This window comes from Pygocentrus nattereri, chromosome 30 (genome assembly GCF_015220715.1).
Source record: "Pygocentrus nattereri isolate fPygNat1 chromosome 30, fPygNat1.pri, whole genome shotgun sequence".
Classification (NCBI taxonomy): domain Eukaryota; kingdom Metazoa; phylum Chordata; class Actinopteri; order Characiformes; family Serrasalmidae; genus Pygocentrus; species Pygocentrus nattereri.
The window spans coordinates 2,293,245-2,308,917 of NC_051240.1; the positions used below are offsets into that span (position 1 = coordinate 2,293,245).

Genomic DNA, 15,673 nt, shown 5'->3' on the forward strand with positions numbered 1-15,673 from the left:
AAAAGCATTAAGCTGACCTAAGATGGTCAAGTTGGGAGGCCTTCTGTGACTTTACATGGACTCCCTACATATTTTTAATATTTGAGTAAGAAAAAAAACTAAATTGTTATACAGAAATCTCACATCACTGTTACTCTGTTATAACTTTGTAAAAACACTTCATACAGCCAGTGGACAAAGGGTCTAGAAAAATAAACGGACAACGGACTTTAGTAACTAAAACAGGGCCAGTTGAAGTGCCTGCTTTATAGCTATCTATTTCACTTAAATGTACAAATCTGAACTGTTTTCGATTTCGCTTGTACATAGCAGTCTCCGTTAAACAGATCTGGCGTAATTGTGATCTTGTCACCTCAGCATGATCTTCATAGAGCTATAAATGCTCAGTAGATAGTAGGTAGAGCATTTAAAAGTAAAAATTCTTTTTTTTAATGGAATTTTTGAAGTGCCTTCACAAATCAAAACCAAAGACTCAAGGCCACTGAAGGTCTGTAGTTTTACTCAATATTTAGCTCATTGCAAGTTCACCAGAAAGTGCTCTCTGCCTACGCCTACGTGTGAAATAGGTTCCAATGTTAATCAACACCTTTTTGTATTTACATATTTTTTTTAACATATTCATGTAACATTTATATGCTTTTATACTTTATCTACTCAAATAATGCTTTTTAGTTTTATATTTATTTTGAACTTGAGCTTAACATTGGCCCTCAAAACAGACTCACCGGTCCTCCGTTTCTCTTTTAGTCTACTGTACTACAGTATCTTCTCCTAAGGGATCATATCACCACTACAGACGTGAGAGCCATTTGTATATCATGTGTACTGTAATTCCACAGTAATAAACAATCATGATCTCTAAAACATGTCGTTTTTTATTTACTGAACTCACACAGGATGAAATTATTATACTTGTTATGAATTTGTCAACCCATGAAGTATCTTTCTTGACTGTCCATCAAACAATCCTCCTGAGTGCCTGTATCTTGTTCTAAGAATCATTCATTACAAATTTAGGGCTGCACACTAGATCATCTGTTAATCGTTATCTCTCTTCTGGCTTTTGCACTATTGATACTGCAAGATGATGTAATATAGAAATGAGCAGATTAATCATTCACAGTGTTCTCAGTTTGCTTAGAGTATCTTGACCAAGTGAGTTTAGATAAATCGAGGTATTAATGTACTGCAAAAAAACTGAAATAATGCAGTAATACTGAAAAGTGCAACACAATACTGATATGTAGCACTGCAGTTGTAAGAGTAGGATTTTGTCATTATTGTGCAGCCCCATCACAAAACATTCGAAATATATATCTATATCCATATCCATCCATCCATCCATCCATTTTCTAAGCCGCTTCTCCGTCAGGGTGGCAGGAGGTGCTGGAGCCGATCCCAGCGATCATCAGGTGGAAGGCAGGATACACCCTGGACAGGTCGCCAGTCCATCGCAAGTTTATATTTATATATATATATAAATAATGCAATTTTCAGTGTATGATTTCGCAGCAACAGTTCACAGTTTATAAACTGTACCTGTATATATTACTGATTTAAAATAAACATAAAAAAAAAACAATCACATGTGGTACATGTAACCAACATGCACTGGATTAAAAAAAAAAGACATTTTATATAAAACCTTATATAAAAGTGCAAAATTCAGAGTGTTTACCTAATGATCAGCATTTTGATAATCAAATATATGCATATTTCAAACCAATGTTTAAGTGATGGAATTATAAGGACTCTTGGTTGTATTTTCAAGCCATTCGTTTCCTGCAGCCCGTCACACAAAGCAGGTTTAACAGTGTTCCTGAATGATTCTGCAGCCCAAATGTTAACTCAATTTACCATAGCAGATAACAGCCTCCTCTGTTAAGCCAGGTTTAGACAAGCCAGGTTTAGACAAGCCAGATTAATATGCGTGGAAGTGTGTTAGGGTTAATACACAGAAAGTAAAGCATTTCTAAATGATAAAAAGCAACGGTGTTGCTGCTTTTTGCAGTAGTAAAAGCTTAATATACATGATATCTGTATAGTGTAAGTTGATTACTATGCAAATAAGCAATACTTCTCCTCAGGTGCCTGATGTGACAAATATCACAAAAAAAGCACCCTGAAAAAGACCAGAGAGATCCTCCTCCATTAGAAGTCTGGCCTTCTTGGTGTATCTGTTTATCATCTAAAATCTCAGACTTATGCTGTACATTTAACAGCCTCCAGGGCTGGTTACGTTGCCATGGTGATATAGCCTGCAAAAAAAATGATTCACTGTCGTGAAACAGAAAATCAAGAGTTAGATCTGAGCTTAAAGTTAGTTGGCTAAGCAAGAAACCCTGCTTGGTGAGACAGGCTTCAGTTCATTTGATCAAAAATCTATGAAGAACCAGAAACGTTACATCAGAGTTTGGATTGAAAACCCAAAACATACATGAGGCACAACTAGAACTGCTGTGTAGTTACGACCAAATATGGACATTAAGGGGCAAATCAAGGGCCACAATCAAGGGGCCAAAATGACACTGTATGAACGTAAATCATGCTGGACACTGTTGCTACCCGTTCTGCGGCACCTGCCCGATTTCCTTCACACACGTGCGCCACTGTGGCACACGTACACTGTATGAGGTTTTATGACACAGCTTGATCTGTACCCACTTTTTATGACATCTTATTAGCGCATTAGTCTAACTATAAAGCAGTGTTTAACGCTGAACCAGCAATAGTTTAATATTACTTAGTTCCTAATAGTAATTACGTGTGTTTTGTTGTCTTCGGTGCTCTGTTGGCAAGCTATCATACTTTCGATGAAAACACAGACCTGTGTTTGTGCTACCTATGTAGTGCGCACCACAGAGGTCATTACATAACAACTACGCACATTTATCCGTCTGATTAAAGGACGTTTACATTCAGTGAAAGCTGAACAACATTCGATCTAACAGTGCAGTGTAGAGTAGAAGCTATAGCCTCATGGCCTATGCAGTGCACTATGCAGGGAGTAACTAGTCCTTTGAGATTCAGCTAGACACATGTTCTCATGCAGAGCCAGAATGGTGGTACCGGCAGTCTAACCTTACTTAGGGAATATAACCATTTTGTTACGGCTCAACTACAGCTGTAAAATGTTGACGTTTGCAGTACAAATATGATATTGGCAGTAAAAATATCATGATCTATGCATGCATGCAGTGGCGCACATGCACAGAGCAAATCAGGCAGGGGCACAGATTCAGTAGTGACACACACACACACACACACACACACACACACACACACACACACACACACACACAAAATGTTAGCAATCTCAGCATCAGCCTACCATGGATATAAAGATCCAAGCATGTTAGATGTAGATTTCCGAAATACTTCATACATAAATTCTGTATGACTGCTCTGAATATTACAGTATGTTATAGACAGTGTACGATTATTAACTGTAATTATTAAGGCAGTGTTATTTACACCAGGCTTGATTGACCCCCAAACAGATTCCTGATTACTTAACAAGGTGAATCTCTTATCTGTCATAAATTTGAAATTAAATGTGAATTTAAGTTGAATTTCTTACAAAATATCTTTAGACAAAATTTAAGAATTTAGCTTTAAATTGGTTATGAGAAATTATACTACTACAGGGACTGATTAATACATAATCATATGTATATCTTTTTTTTTGTCAGAATCCTTATAAAACCTCCACTTGCAAATGTACCCCAAACTAGCTCAAAAGCTTTACAATTATTTAAAGTTTCACATTATGAAATGAAAAAATATCACTGGCAGTTTCATAAATGTAAATACACATCACTAACAGACAGGAATACAATCTGTACTGTTCCGTAGGAGGAAAGTGACGTTATACTCAGGTTAGTAAATTCCATATAAAAGAAAACTTAAAATATCTGCCTTCTAAAAAATGAAAGCAAAGAACTGAAACATCAATTAACCAACTGTTCTTATATAACTGATCTCAGCACATAAAGTGTGGCTCATAAAAAAAAACAAAAACATTTTATGCCACAACTGATTATTTCAAGTGGAGAATAGAGGATACAACGTAAGATTTCTGCACAACAGAGAAATGTGCAAGCTTTTTAAACTGTAAGGCACTTTTGCTTTGTTGTAAAAAGCCCTATAGACGTTCATTCTGAACTGAAGCAGTCTGAGCTGCAGTCTTTTGAAGAGCACACAAAGCTCAAACAAGTCATTTGTGTCCTGAATTTGAGAGTCGTACACCAACTGGCCACTTTCCTTTATCTCCACTCTGTCCATTGTATCAGCTTCACTTAACATATAGGTGCACTTTGTAGTTCTACAATTAGACTGCAGTCCATCGGTTTGCTGGATAGTGCAAGAGAGAATGCAGCTCAACACACACTAAGACATCACCACCATGTCAAGTATCAGTGCTGAGAATGATCCACCACCCAGATGACACCTCTGTGGAGGTCTGACCAATGAAGAATAAGGAAAAACAGATGGACTACAGTCTAAATGTAGAACTACAGAGTGCACCTATACGATAAGTGAAGCACAGAAACAAGAAAGTGCACTTCATGAAACGACTGGTTGGTGTATAGTTACCATCTAAAAGAGCATCAGGTTTACATCTTTAGTTACATTAAACTTGTACTCTACTAATTAAAGAGGGACAGACAGGGAGAAATCAAATAATACCAAGTGAGAAAGAGGTCAATCTCACAATTCTCAGGTCTTGACAGTATTTCCATTCGCAAGAGGGTCTGTCTCAGAGGCAGGCATTCCCACAGCACCAAGTTCAACAGGTATAGTGACTTCTGTGGGTACCTGTTCTTGCCTCTGAATGCGGTAATGATGCACGATGACCCAGATGGCGCAGCCCAAATACACCACCGTCAGCAGAGTGAAGTAAAAGAAGTATACAAAAAACTGAAAGAAGAAGAAAAAAAAAGTGAATTCAGCGGTAGAAATTTAACCAAAGTCATTTAGAGTGGTCAGATGTGGTCAGTGGCTCACTGGGGGGGAAAGTTCACTTATTTATTTTTCCAAATCATCCATGAAACCTACACGTGTCTTAAAGGTTTTATATGTAATGTTGAAAACGGTGAAACAGTGGTAAATCTGGGGGAACTAGAATACCTTATTACACCATGAAAGCATTTTATTAAATACATTTTAGACCATTTAAAGCAATGTCTCTGGCAAATTCATAATCATTCATATGTAATCATTCATAAGCAACAGTTTTCTTTGAGGAAGCTTTCAGAGGCATTCAACTCTTTAGATGTCTGGTTCCTGTCACTAAAATTGTGAATAACTCTGACTCAGTAAATTTGTCTGGAACAGCATTTCACATCAAAGAACTCTGAACGGCTGTTTACATGTATGTTGACCATTTAATTATGGTCAAACTTTGACTGAGTTGAAAATGAAATTATATATTTATTTAGATCCATTTGTGCTATATGTAGATAAATTGTTAACACGGCTAATTTTAAAATGATCAATTATAAATGGGACAGAATGAAGAGCTGTTTTGGAGCCAAGACTTTTAATGTCATTTTAATGTAAAACAACCAAGATCTTTACAGCACTCCTAAAACGATAGAACTTCTCAATGCACTTCAATGAAATGCTCCATTCAGTGGCATGAGAAGGCTCCTCTTCAGTGCTCACTCAGAACTCTTTAGCTCTGAAGTGTCGTCAAACTTAGCAGTTTCGATGGACTAACGGCATTTTTGGAGTGGAGGGGTGTCTGTCAGCTAACAGATGCCTGTCACACTCAGGGATGGAGGAACAGGGAGGGTCATCCTTCCCATCCAGAGAGACCGAGGCTACTTATGCTCTCTTGGACTCTCAACTACAGACTGCTGCTGCATTGGCAGGGATTGCTGACACCTCTTTGTTCACCAGTGTGACATTCACGTACAAGACTGTTCACTTAAATCAGGAATTCTGTTCCCTACAAGAGTACTGTACATGTTTTCATCTGTAGGGAGTATAGCTTAGGGGGACGTTTTGACCACAGCGTAGGTCAGTGTTTCCCAATTCAGCCCATGTTTTCCTTCGTCTCTATGTGTTGAGTTATGGAGAAAAAATGTGAACCATTTGGGCGGCCCTGAGGAACGAATTGGCAAACACTGGTGTAGGAAATGAACAGTATTTCTGCTGTGTTATATTAAGCTTTCCTAAAAAACATGTTTCTCACCTGGGAGTGCACAGGCAGAGCCAATCCTCTCTTATCTGCCACAATCAGAGTAACAATGGTCTTCAAGATTGTTCCCAAGAACGTGTTTACTCCAAACACTAGAGCACATAACTGTTTATTGAGCGAGGAGGCGATCTGAAAACTGAGAAAAGAGAAGCAAGTTAACTTTTCAATTCTTTGTATCAAAGTTTGTTTGCTATCATTATCTGGTTAGCCCTTCAGGTGGCTCACCACAAGTTGCTCTCTCTCTCTAGTGACCACCATGTTTTCACAGATGCAGCACAGCATGCTTACTGTTATATAAAAGGGGACCTATTTCTGTTTGTCCTAATGCAGCGTTTCCCAATACCAATCCTGACAGACCCAATGCTATGCAGTTTTTGCACGCTGTCTTATCGAGAACACCTCTTTCAACTCATCAACCACTTAACATGCATTCTGTTAAGCATCAGTTGTGTAGAGTGAGGAAGTTACAAAAACGTGCAGAGGAAAGGTCACCATGACTGGGATTGGGAACCCTTGTCCTATTGCACTAGATACTCGTTCAGTCATAGGACAAGAGCAAAATTGGTTCCAAACGCAAAACATGAAGCATCATTTTGAATACTACCGGAGTCACTCACGTAGCAACAGGAACCAGGAATTGGTAGAAGCCTCTGAAAAGGGCGTAGGCCACGTAGCACACCCAGATATTGTCAGTGGTGTCCATAAGAAGCAGCAAAGCGGCCTGTGCTGCAGTGATCACGCCAATCACCAGCTCAGACCACACATTCCATCGGATCTTCACAAAGCCTGCCGCAAATGACGTGATTGCACCTGGAGAAGGGGCACTAAAGCATTAGTCATGACCCCATTAAAGGCATAGAGCCAGAATCACAGGCAACTACTCCATCAGATATTAGGACATTTGATAACTGATGGAATGTTGGCAGAGACAACACGAATAACAACAATTTACAAAAGGACTTCACTGAATAGTAGCTCAGCAAAGTCGATACTCAAGAGCTACAGGAATTGAACTGAGCCCATTCTGTACTAGCAAACTGTGATCTATGGAGCTATGACATGAGGTGAACCTGAAGTAAGAGCCTTCATTACGTCATGATCTTTCAGTCCAATCAGTTTGTCATTGTGATCAGTCAAACACAATCATAGACTTGCATTCTTTCCACATGACCTGAGAAGGCCCTACTCAAGGACTCGGACCACATTTAAGGTCACTGACATTACATTAAACATTAAACACGTTTCATCTGATGTTTAAACACTGAGACAAGCATTATCCTGAGACAAGCATTGACACAAAGCATAACTTGCAACTCGGCAAATTCTTTTGACTAAGCATTAGTCTGTGGCTAATCCTTAATAAAAATGTTAATTCTAAATTTAAATACGGGCAGGAGCGCAGCCTTATTAGGTCGGGTACAAACAATCCAGTGCCTTATGAAGGCGGAGCTCAAAGTAGCGAGCGAGGTGGCTTCAGACTATCCACGGAGAAGATAAAAATGGTTAACTGTGGGACCCGGCCAGTTAATACACGCACGTCTGAGGCAAACATGTCATCGCAGGTCAGTTTTTAATGTTAACAGTGAAAAGTATTGAATGTTGATGCTGCACTGAAAGGGCAAAACATAGAACATATGAAATCTTAATTTATGTCAGCCTGTATTAAAACATAGTCTGATTCCAAGTTAACTAACACAAGGCTTGAACAGAAGGCCTATTAAAAAAAACGGTCTAATTGAACTGGGGTTGGTCTAATTAAAACATCAGTCTAAAGGTGTTTTCCCATTACCATGGTGAAAAGGTTTTGCACCTTTTTATTCACATTTAAACACCTTTGCTACCCTGGAACTGCACTGCACACAAAGCTCCCATTTGTTGAACCCATGCTACACTGACCTTGGAATGAGCAGCCAATGACTGGAGGCTATATGTTCTTGCTGTAGAACATAAAAAAAGGACTGATTTCAGGTTTTCTTGAATCAAAATGTGTTGTAAACATACGTTTAGATGTTTCTTTGAATTCCTATGACAGGTAGTTTGAGGGAGGACCTAGTCAAACCTTGCAAAGGGCAGCAGGCAACAAACATTTGCCATGGTGTGAACTTGTGTGTTGGTACTTATGATCACAGAGGAACGTTTTAACTGGCGGCTTTAAAAAGACAAAAGAAAGGATACAGAATTTTATATAATAGCTGCAATTTCTCACTTATTGCAATTACTCACCAAGCAAAGTAGAAGCAGCTTCCACTCCTCCGTTATAGACATACTTTTGCTCTGTGGCAGCGTACACATGGTTCCACAGGATGTGCACATAGAACACTACCAAGTAATAACCAGTGGAGTTGAATACCCACCACAGGCTCCAAAGTCTTAGGTTGTGCACTTTCACTACATTTCTCAATTCCTTCAGCATCTGAATGAACACTGAGTTTGTCCAGGAGGCAGTGCAACCACTGCTGTTGGAACTTGACAAAGCTTTAACTGCCTTGCCATCTGATTTGATTTTGTCCAGTTCTGACTGAGCAGCAATCCTCCTCTCTTCCTCTAGGTGACTCTGGTTAAAGAACAAACTCCTCTTGGGCCATGGCAAGCAGCCGGACAGCAAGAGTCCAAAAGAGACAAAGCCTAATGAGATTGCACTTAGAGTGCCATACGTTATGCCACCCAGCGATATGCACAACTGACCCATCACAGAGCTAGTGAACAATCCCAGCAGCACGGAGGAGCGAGAATAGCTGGCGACCTTTTGATACACAGATGCTGGGACCAGGGAGAAGATGTAGGAGGAGTAGGCCACTCGGGCAGCCATTGTAATACCGTAGAAGAACTCCATGAACTGCATCTCCAGTAAGGAGGTGCCCAGCAGCAGGAGGAGCCAGATGGAGACATGGCTCATGCTCTGGAGGACCAAAACAGGTTTGTAGCGTAGATAGTCTGTCAACAGGAAAACAGGCACCAGCACTGCCATGTAGGAGTAGCTGAGCACGGGGTTGATCTCATTAGTGACCTGGAATGAGAGCAGATTTAACACCAAGTGGTAAGAAAACATGAAACAAGGGAACTAAGATACCATAAATAGCTTACTGACATTTAATCACTGGGAGAAATCAATGAATGTAATGGAGCTGCCAAAAACAAAAATGCAATTATCTCTGCATCTGGTGTAAACACGCCTATAGCAGTGCTGCTGAAGTGTCTTGGGCAAGATTTTCCCGTTTAAAGACTAAAACCCCCTTCTGTTGATGCATCTTAAGGGGTGTACTTCTGAAAAACTACAGACATTTCAGGGTGGATACTTCAGTGTGTGCAATTCAAAATGTTTTTTTATCTCCTCATCTATATTTACAAGCCTCCACATCAGTGGCTACATTAGCATTCAGGACTGCATGATGTACTTGTAGTGGTATTGTAATGAGAGACAGGCAAAAAACAAGGATACAAATGAAATGAATTGTGTCAGACAGAATACATTAAAGACTACAGTTACATAACATTACAAATTATATATCAAACACTAGTTATAGGCCAGAATGCCACTTTAATAGTTGTTTTATAGAGCACTAAGGACATATGATACATACCGAATGTTCTTTTGCAGTTATTCTGCTATGTATTGTGATACGTCAAGTGATAAACACATGTTGGTGAATACGTAATGTTCACCACAGGCTTGTGCTACGACCCAGATTATTTGCATTTGTAGATCAATAAAGCCATTTATCTAATCTAACAAAACAACTACAGTGCACTCCATCAAGAACACCTGAGAAGGATCTGATAATGCAAATCATGCAATAAAACTGTGGTCTACACAAATACTGCTGTATACTGAAGCTGCAGCAGTAAGAATATTGCAGAGGACAATATTGTGATATGATGAATAATGTACAACAATGTGCAACGATGTTTAACCTGTTTTTAATTTATCAAATTTATTAGCCATCACTGAATTAATCTAAAAGATTTTATTTACACAGATGCAAACTATACTTTATACTCAGTATTCAAGGACACGGTTTGTTACATGTAGCCCAATAATGCAACGCGAGAAGTTTCTCAACTTGAGCATTAGGCATTTCTGTTGAGCAGCAATGAGAAACCACAGACTACATGGATGAAAGTGCTGGGACACAACACCTACAACAGGAGCTTTAATGACATTTGATTCTAAATTCACAGGCATTAATATGCAGTTGGTCCCCCTTTTGCAGCTCTCGTCCACTCTTCTGGGAAGCTTTCTACGAGGTTGTGTGTCTGTGGGAAGTTATGCCCATTCATCTAGAAGAGCATTTGTGAGATCAGTCACTGATGTAGGACGAGAGGGCCTGGTTTGCAATCTCTGTTCTTGTTCATTCCAAAGGTGTTTAATGGGGTTGGGGTCAGGGCTCTGTAGCGGCCAGTCAAGATCTTCCACACCGAACTCACCCAACCATACCTTTATGGACTTTGCTTTGTGCACTGGGGCTCAGTCATGCTAAAACATAAAAAGGCGTTCCTCAAACTGTTCCCACAAAGATTGAAGCATACAATTGTCCAAAAATGTCTTTGTATGCTGAATAATTGAAATTTCCTCACCCCCCCCAATAGCATTATACCTCCTCTACCAAACTTTACAGACTCCTCCATCAGACTGCTAGAAATAGATCACTCCACAGAATATATTTCCCCTGCTCCAGAGTCCAGCAGCGGCATGCTTTACACTACTCTATTCAATGCCTGCCTTTGTGCTTGGTGATGTAAGGCTTGCTGGCAGCTGCTCAGCCATGGAAAACCATGCCATGAAGCTCCTGGTGCAGTTTTTGTGCTGATGTTAAGGCCAGAGGAAGTCTGGAACTCTGGAGCAGTTACTGAGTGAACAGAGCATTGGTGACTTGTACGCACTATGCACCTCAGCACTCACATGGTAACTTCACATGGTCTGACATTTTGTGGCTCAGTTGCTGTGGTTCTTAAACATTTCCACTTTCAATAATACCACTCACAGTTGATCGTGGAATTTCTAGGAGGGAAGAAATTTCATGAACTGACTTGTTGCAGCACCAAGCATCCCATTACAGCACCAAGCTCAAAATCAGTTAGCATTCATTCACAGTGTTTGTAAAAGCTGGCTTCATTGCTAGGTGTTTGATTTTATACACCAGTGCCAATAAAACTGAAAGAAAGACATGAATTCAATGATGATGAGGTGTGCCTCAATACTTCTGTCCATATGGGGTGTGTGTGTGTGTGTGTGTGTGTGTGTGTGTGTGTGTTTATATATATATATATATATATATATATATATATATATATATATATATATATATCTCAAGTGTTGAGATAAAACACTGAATGTCACATATGTGGCATTATAATGACAGCGTATTTCAGGTTAAAGGCTAGAGAACTTCCATTCAGGTATGGTCCTGAAGGAGAATACCAAGCACATTACATTTTGTTCTGATATACAAATAGCATCATCGATCACTGAGGATTTGGACTTGGCTAGATACCTGATCCAATTCCCCTAATTTACGAGACCGAGACAATCAGCTCAAACGTTTTTGGCTGAAAATCCTTGATCACCAACATTATTAGAGAAAATGCTGTTTTCTTTTCCAGCACCGGTACTGAAACCTTGAGTATGTTTCTGTTTTTAAAACTACTAAGCGCTTTTAAAAATGACTAAAACTATGACTATGAGGAAATGCAATTGCAAATCTGTGATCTGTCTTTTTGAATGTCAGTCATACCAATTACAATCAATCAAAATATTGCCAGCCGTTATACATACAAATGCAAACACACACACTTTGTATTTGAATTAATGCTCTATATGTCTTAAATAATGCACAACCACATTAGAAATGCAGTTGAAAATAAATTTGCATCTGAACTTGAGAAAGTCCAGAATATGATGCCACACCCTGGCCATCACTTATCTACGGCAAACTACTACTTAAGAGCTTAATGTCCCCAGGCCTCAGACTGCAACTCCTCTGAGACACACAAGCACACAAACACGCATGCACATCCACCTTGTGAAAATAAGTGGCTCAGTGCAATTTGCCTGCAGAGGGATTTGAAGCCTAAAGGATTTGGCAACTGCGCACTTGCAGTCTACATGACCCATTTAAAAGGAATGTGAACTTTGACCACATCTACACCGGTCGCCAGCCTCTAAAGCGCAGTATGGGGGCCGAACGCGACACTGCAGTTCTGACGGCGCTTTTCGAGGGACAACTAATCCAAACAAATGAGCAGAACGCTGAACAGCCTTTTCCTAAAACAAAGTCATGGAGTTCCACTGGAAGGAATGTGATCATCAATACGGGATTCTACTCCAGCTTTGGGCTGAAATGATCACTATGTAACTGATAAATACATCGCCCGTCAAAAGTTTTGGGACACAATAACTTCTTTTTTTGTCCAATTATGTAAGGAAAACACCAGGTAACTAACTCGGGTCTCCACACAGAAAATGAATGAATGAAATGTCTAAAATTTCTGAAAATTATAATACTCAGCTTCATGATTATTAATGTATCTAACGTGGTGTGAATAATGATTTTAGAGTTTTCCTCCCCAGAATATTGTTAAAAACACACATCAAAAATCTGTCCAAAAAGGGGTTTAAACACCAACATTTTGAGTGCTGACATCACATCAAACAAGGGTGGTCAATCATATCTGTATAATTTTTGTCCTGTCCAGGGTGCATCCTGCCTTTCTCCCGATGACCGCTGGGATAGGCTCCAGCACCCCCCGCGACCCGGAAGGAGAAGCGGCTTAGAAGTGTGTGTGTGTGTGTGTGTGTGTGTGTGTGTGTGTGTGTGTGTGTGTGTGTGTGTGTGTGTGTGTGTGTGTGTAATTTTTGCGCATAAAATAAATAAATAAGTCAAGATCTAAACAAACTTCGCATTTATTACAAAGCAACAAACAAAGCATTTATTAAAAACCTCTTCATGGGGAGTGAACGGCACAAAACTACACGTGAGACCGTCACTTCGTACTGTGACGCTGAAATGTTCACCAAGTTAAACACTCACCTGTTTTCTAGTGAAGTTCTTCTCGGCGCTAAGCAACTGTGGCGTGATAAAAGGCTCCCCGGGTTTCAGCTGAGCCATGAAGCCATAGAAACAGAGGAAGATGACTGACCACTTCCACGTCCATCGTTTCTGGGGTTCATCCGGGGGGTCTGCCTTGGTACCGAGTACGTTCAGAGGGAGTTCCTCAGCTTCATTTGCATGTTCATTCTCATCGGTCCTTGGCTGCTCCTTAAGCTCCTCTTGGCCCTCACCACATGCCATGGACTCAACCATAATCTACAGCAGTCCAGCTACGCCACCACTTCCAATGGTTTTATTAAGTCACTCACTATAATTCCACACAAAGGATTTAAGATTACACTGAAACACTGAAATAACCTTAAAGAAGTATTAAAATATTTCAACAATGTTCTGGTTGTAGGACCCTTGAAGCTGCTGACTCTACAGCGCAAGCATAGCTCGGGTCTCCACACAGAAAATGAATGAATGAAATGTCTAAAATATCTGAAAGTAGTCCTTTTCATAAAAGCTGGGTTTATGAGCCAACATCTTCTACCTGCAAATACCTGACAGTGTTAAACTAACCTTTGTCCAGCTTCCAGGTCTGACAATGATTGTAAAATGCTACCTAACACAGTTGCCCATGATGACGCTGTAAAAGAAAAACACAAACACAAGATTGGCCAGTTAGTCTGAAGCTCCACAAGTCATGTTGGAAGGTGTGAATTTTATTTTATTTTTTTATTTTTGCAAGTTGCAACCAAGGGCAATGATGGACAGTGAAGGCAAAATACCAGTTATTGCTAAGCTGTGGCAATACATGTAAGGCATTGGGCGGACGCTCTTATCTAGAGCGACTTACAATTTGATGAGTTTACACAGGGAGGCGAAGGTGGTGTTAGGAGTCTCGCCCAAGGACTCTTATTGGTATAGTGTAGGGTGTTTGCCCTGGTGGGGGACTGAACCCCAGTCTACAGCGTAGAAGGCAGAGGTGTTAATCACCACACTAACACAGTGCAGCACAGAATGAACAGGTTCGTATGAAGTGCCTGTCCATCATGCTGAGCAAGTTATTCACACTGCAACCACAGCTCACAACGGCTGCTGCACACCAGCTGCTCAAAACTCCTCAAACATGGCAGAACTTTTAGAGTGATGCTACTTTTTTTTTTACTTTACTGCATCCCAGCCTTTGTCAGCAAGCTATGATTTTAAAGCTCAAGGAAGAAACCACAGCTTGGCCCATGCGGCTGCTTGTTTTACTGTCAGCCTGAGTGCAGATGCTACAGCACGTTTCTCCTCAAGGACATCTGCGCACATTGTGATTTGACGTTATAAGCTGTAATGTGATCTGATGCTTTATTAATGATCGACATTCGAGGTTTATCATGTCATTCGTTTTATTCCAAGAGCGCCAGAAAGAGAAGAACACACTTCACCTGCTCTGCCAACAGAAGCTGGATGCGTTAAAACCGCTCCACTGACCTGGTGCCGCTTACTGCACCTCTACACACGGCTTATTACTTAGTTTTACACAATGTACTGACACTTCTGTCCTGATTTGACAGAAGCAGCATTACTGCCCCCCGAGCACGCGCTGTGTTTACCCTTCAGCTGGTTCCTGCTGCTGGCTATGAAAACACTCCACCTCGTTAATGTTACATATTTACGTCCTAATAGAAGCAAATCCGTCCATCTCACACAAGTAACGCGGGATGCTGAAGCTAAAAGTCTAAGTCAGCTCGTCAGGCCGTCTGTTTACGAAGCAGCGCCGGTGAAATATGCCGGGGGGGCTCGGAGCCTCCGTCAGGACCCCGGTCACACGTGGGTAACCTGCAGTGCCTAAAAGTGCTAAAGTTTCCGCTGGCTGGTGAAAAAGAGAGATACGAGACACTAAAACCGCAGGGAGCAGCATTTCTTACTCACCCAAAACCTTCAGTGGACTCGACTTGATTTCTCGGGCTCTGCTGACCAGTCCTGAAGACTAGCAAGCCGGCTAGCTCAGCTAGCTGTGAAACCCCGGGTTCTGCTGTGCGGGCAGCGACGCATCCCGGCCAGCGTGGTTCACACGATGACAGTCGAAATTTCCCCGAAACAAAAGTGTTGCCAAGGAGAAAGAGCACAGCCAGCTCCTTTAAAGTCCTCTAGGACACGGCCGTGCAGCATAAACCCGCGCACCCGTGAGAAACAGGCAGGGGTGGGCCGAGACAGAACCCCCGATCTACACATCATCCGCAGCACCAGGTGCAGCGCACATCCGGGGGACGTGCGATCCAGATCTGCAGGAAATCTGCGCTCGGGCGAACACGTCAAAAAAAGGAAAAGAAGTGTTGGAATGTATTTTTTTGAACCTCGTGAGATGTAGAAAATTCACTAACGAGGTTGGCGGAGTTTTAATGGACAGAGGGTGGAACACAGGACTTCTTATCGAAAAACTGAT

At 40.8% G+C, this 15,673-nt stretch overlaps 1 protein-coding gene across 1 annotated transcript; it reads right to left on the reverse strand.

Moving 5' to 3' along the window:
• Positions 1–849: 849 nt before the first annotated feature.
• slc19a1 (solute carrier family 19 member 1) lies at positions 850–15,410 on the reverse strand. Its single transcript, XM_017715762.2, has 7 exons — positions 15,160–15,410; positions 13,819–13,885; positions 13,234–13,561; positions 8,429–9,212; positions 6,823–7,015; positions 6,200–6,341; positions 850–4,920 (listed from the first exon to the last, which is right to left on the reverse strand). Exons 3-7 carry the CDS (start codon positions 13,504–13,506, stop codon positions 4,720–4,722), a joined length of 1,593 nt encoding a protein of 530 aa, XP_017571251.1. The 5' UTR covers positions 13,507–13,561; positions 13,819–13,885; positions 15,160–15,410; the 3' UTR covers positions 850–4,719.
• Positions 15,411–15,673: the final 263 nt, after the last annotated feature.

Bases quoted from the DNA above. Each gene is read 5' to 3' on its own strand.
- slc19a1 (XM_017715762.2), bottom strand. From the start codon at position 13,506: ATGGTTGAGTCCATGGCATGTGGTGAGGGCCAAGAGGAGCTTAAGGAG. The intron at 7,016-8,428 runs GTGAGTAATTGC...CCCCTTCTCCAG, and splicing joins AGCTGCTTCTACTTTGCTTG to GTGCAATCACGTCATTTGCG. The intron at 6,342-6,822 runs GTGAGTGACTCC...CTCTTTTCTCAG, and splicing joins TTCCTGGTTCCTGTTGCTAC to TTTTCAGATCGCCTCCTCGC.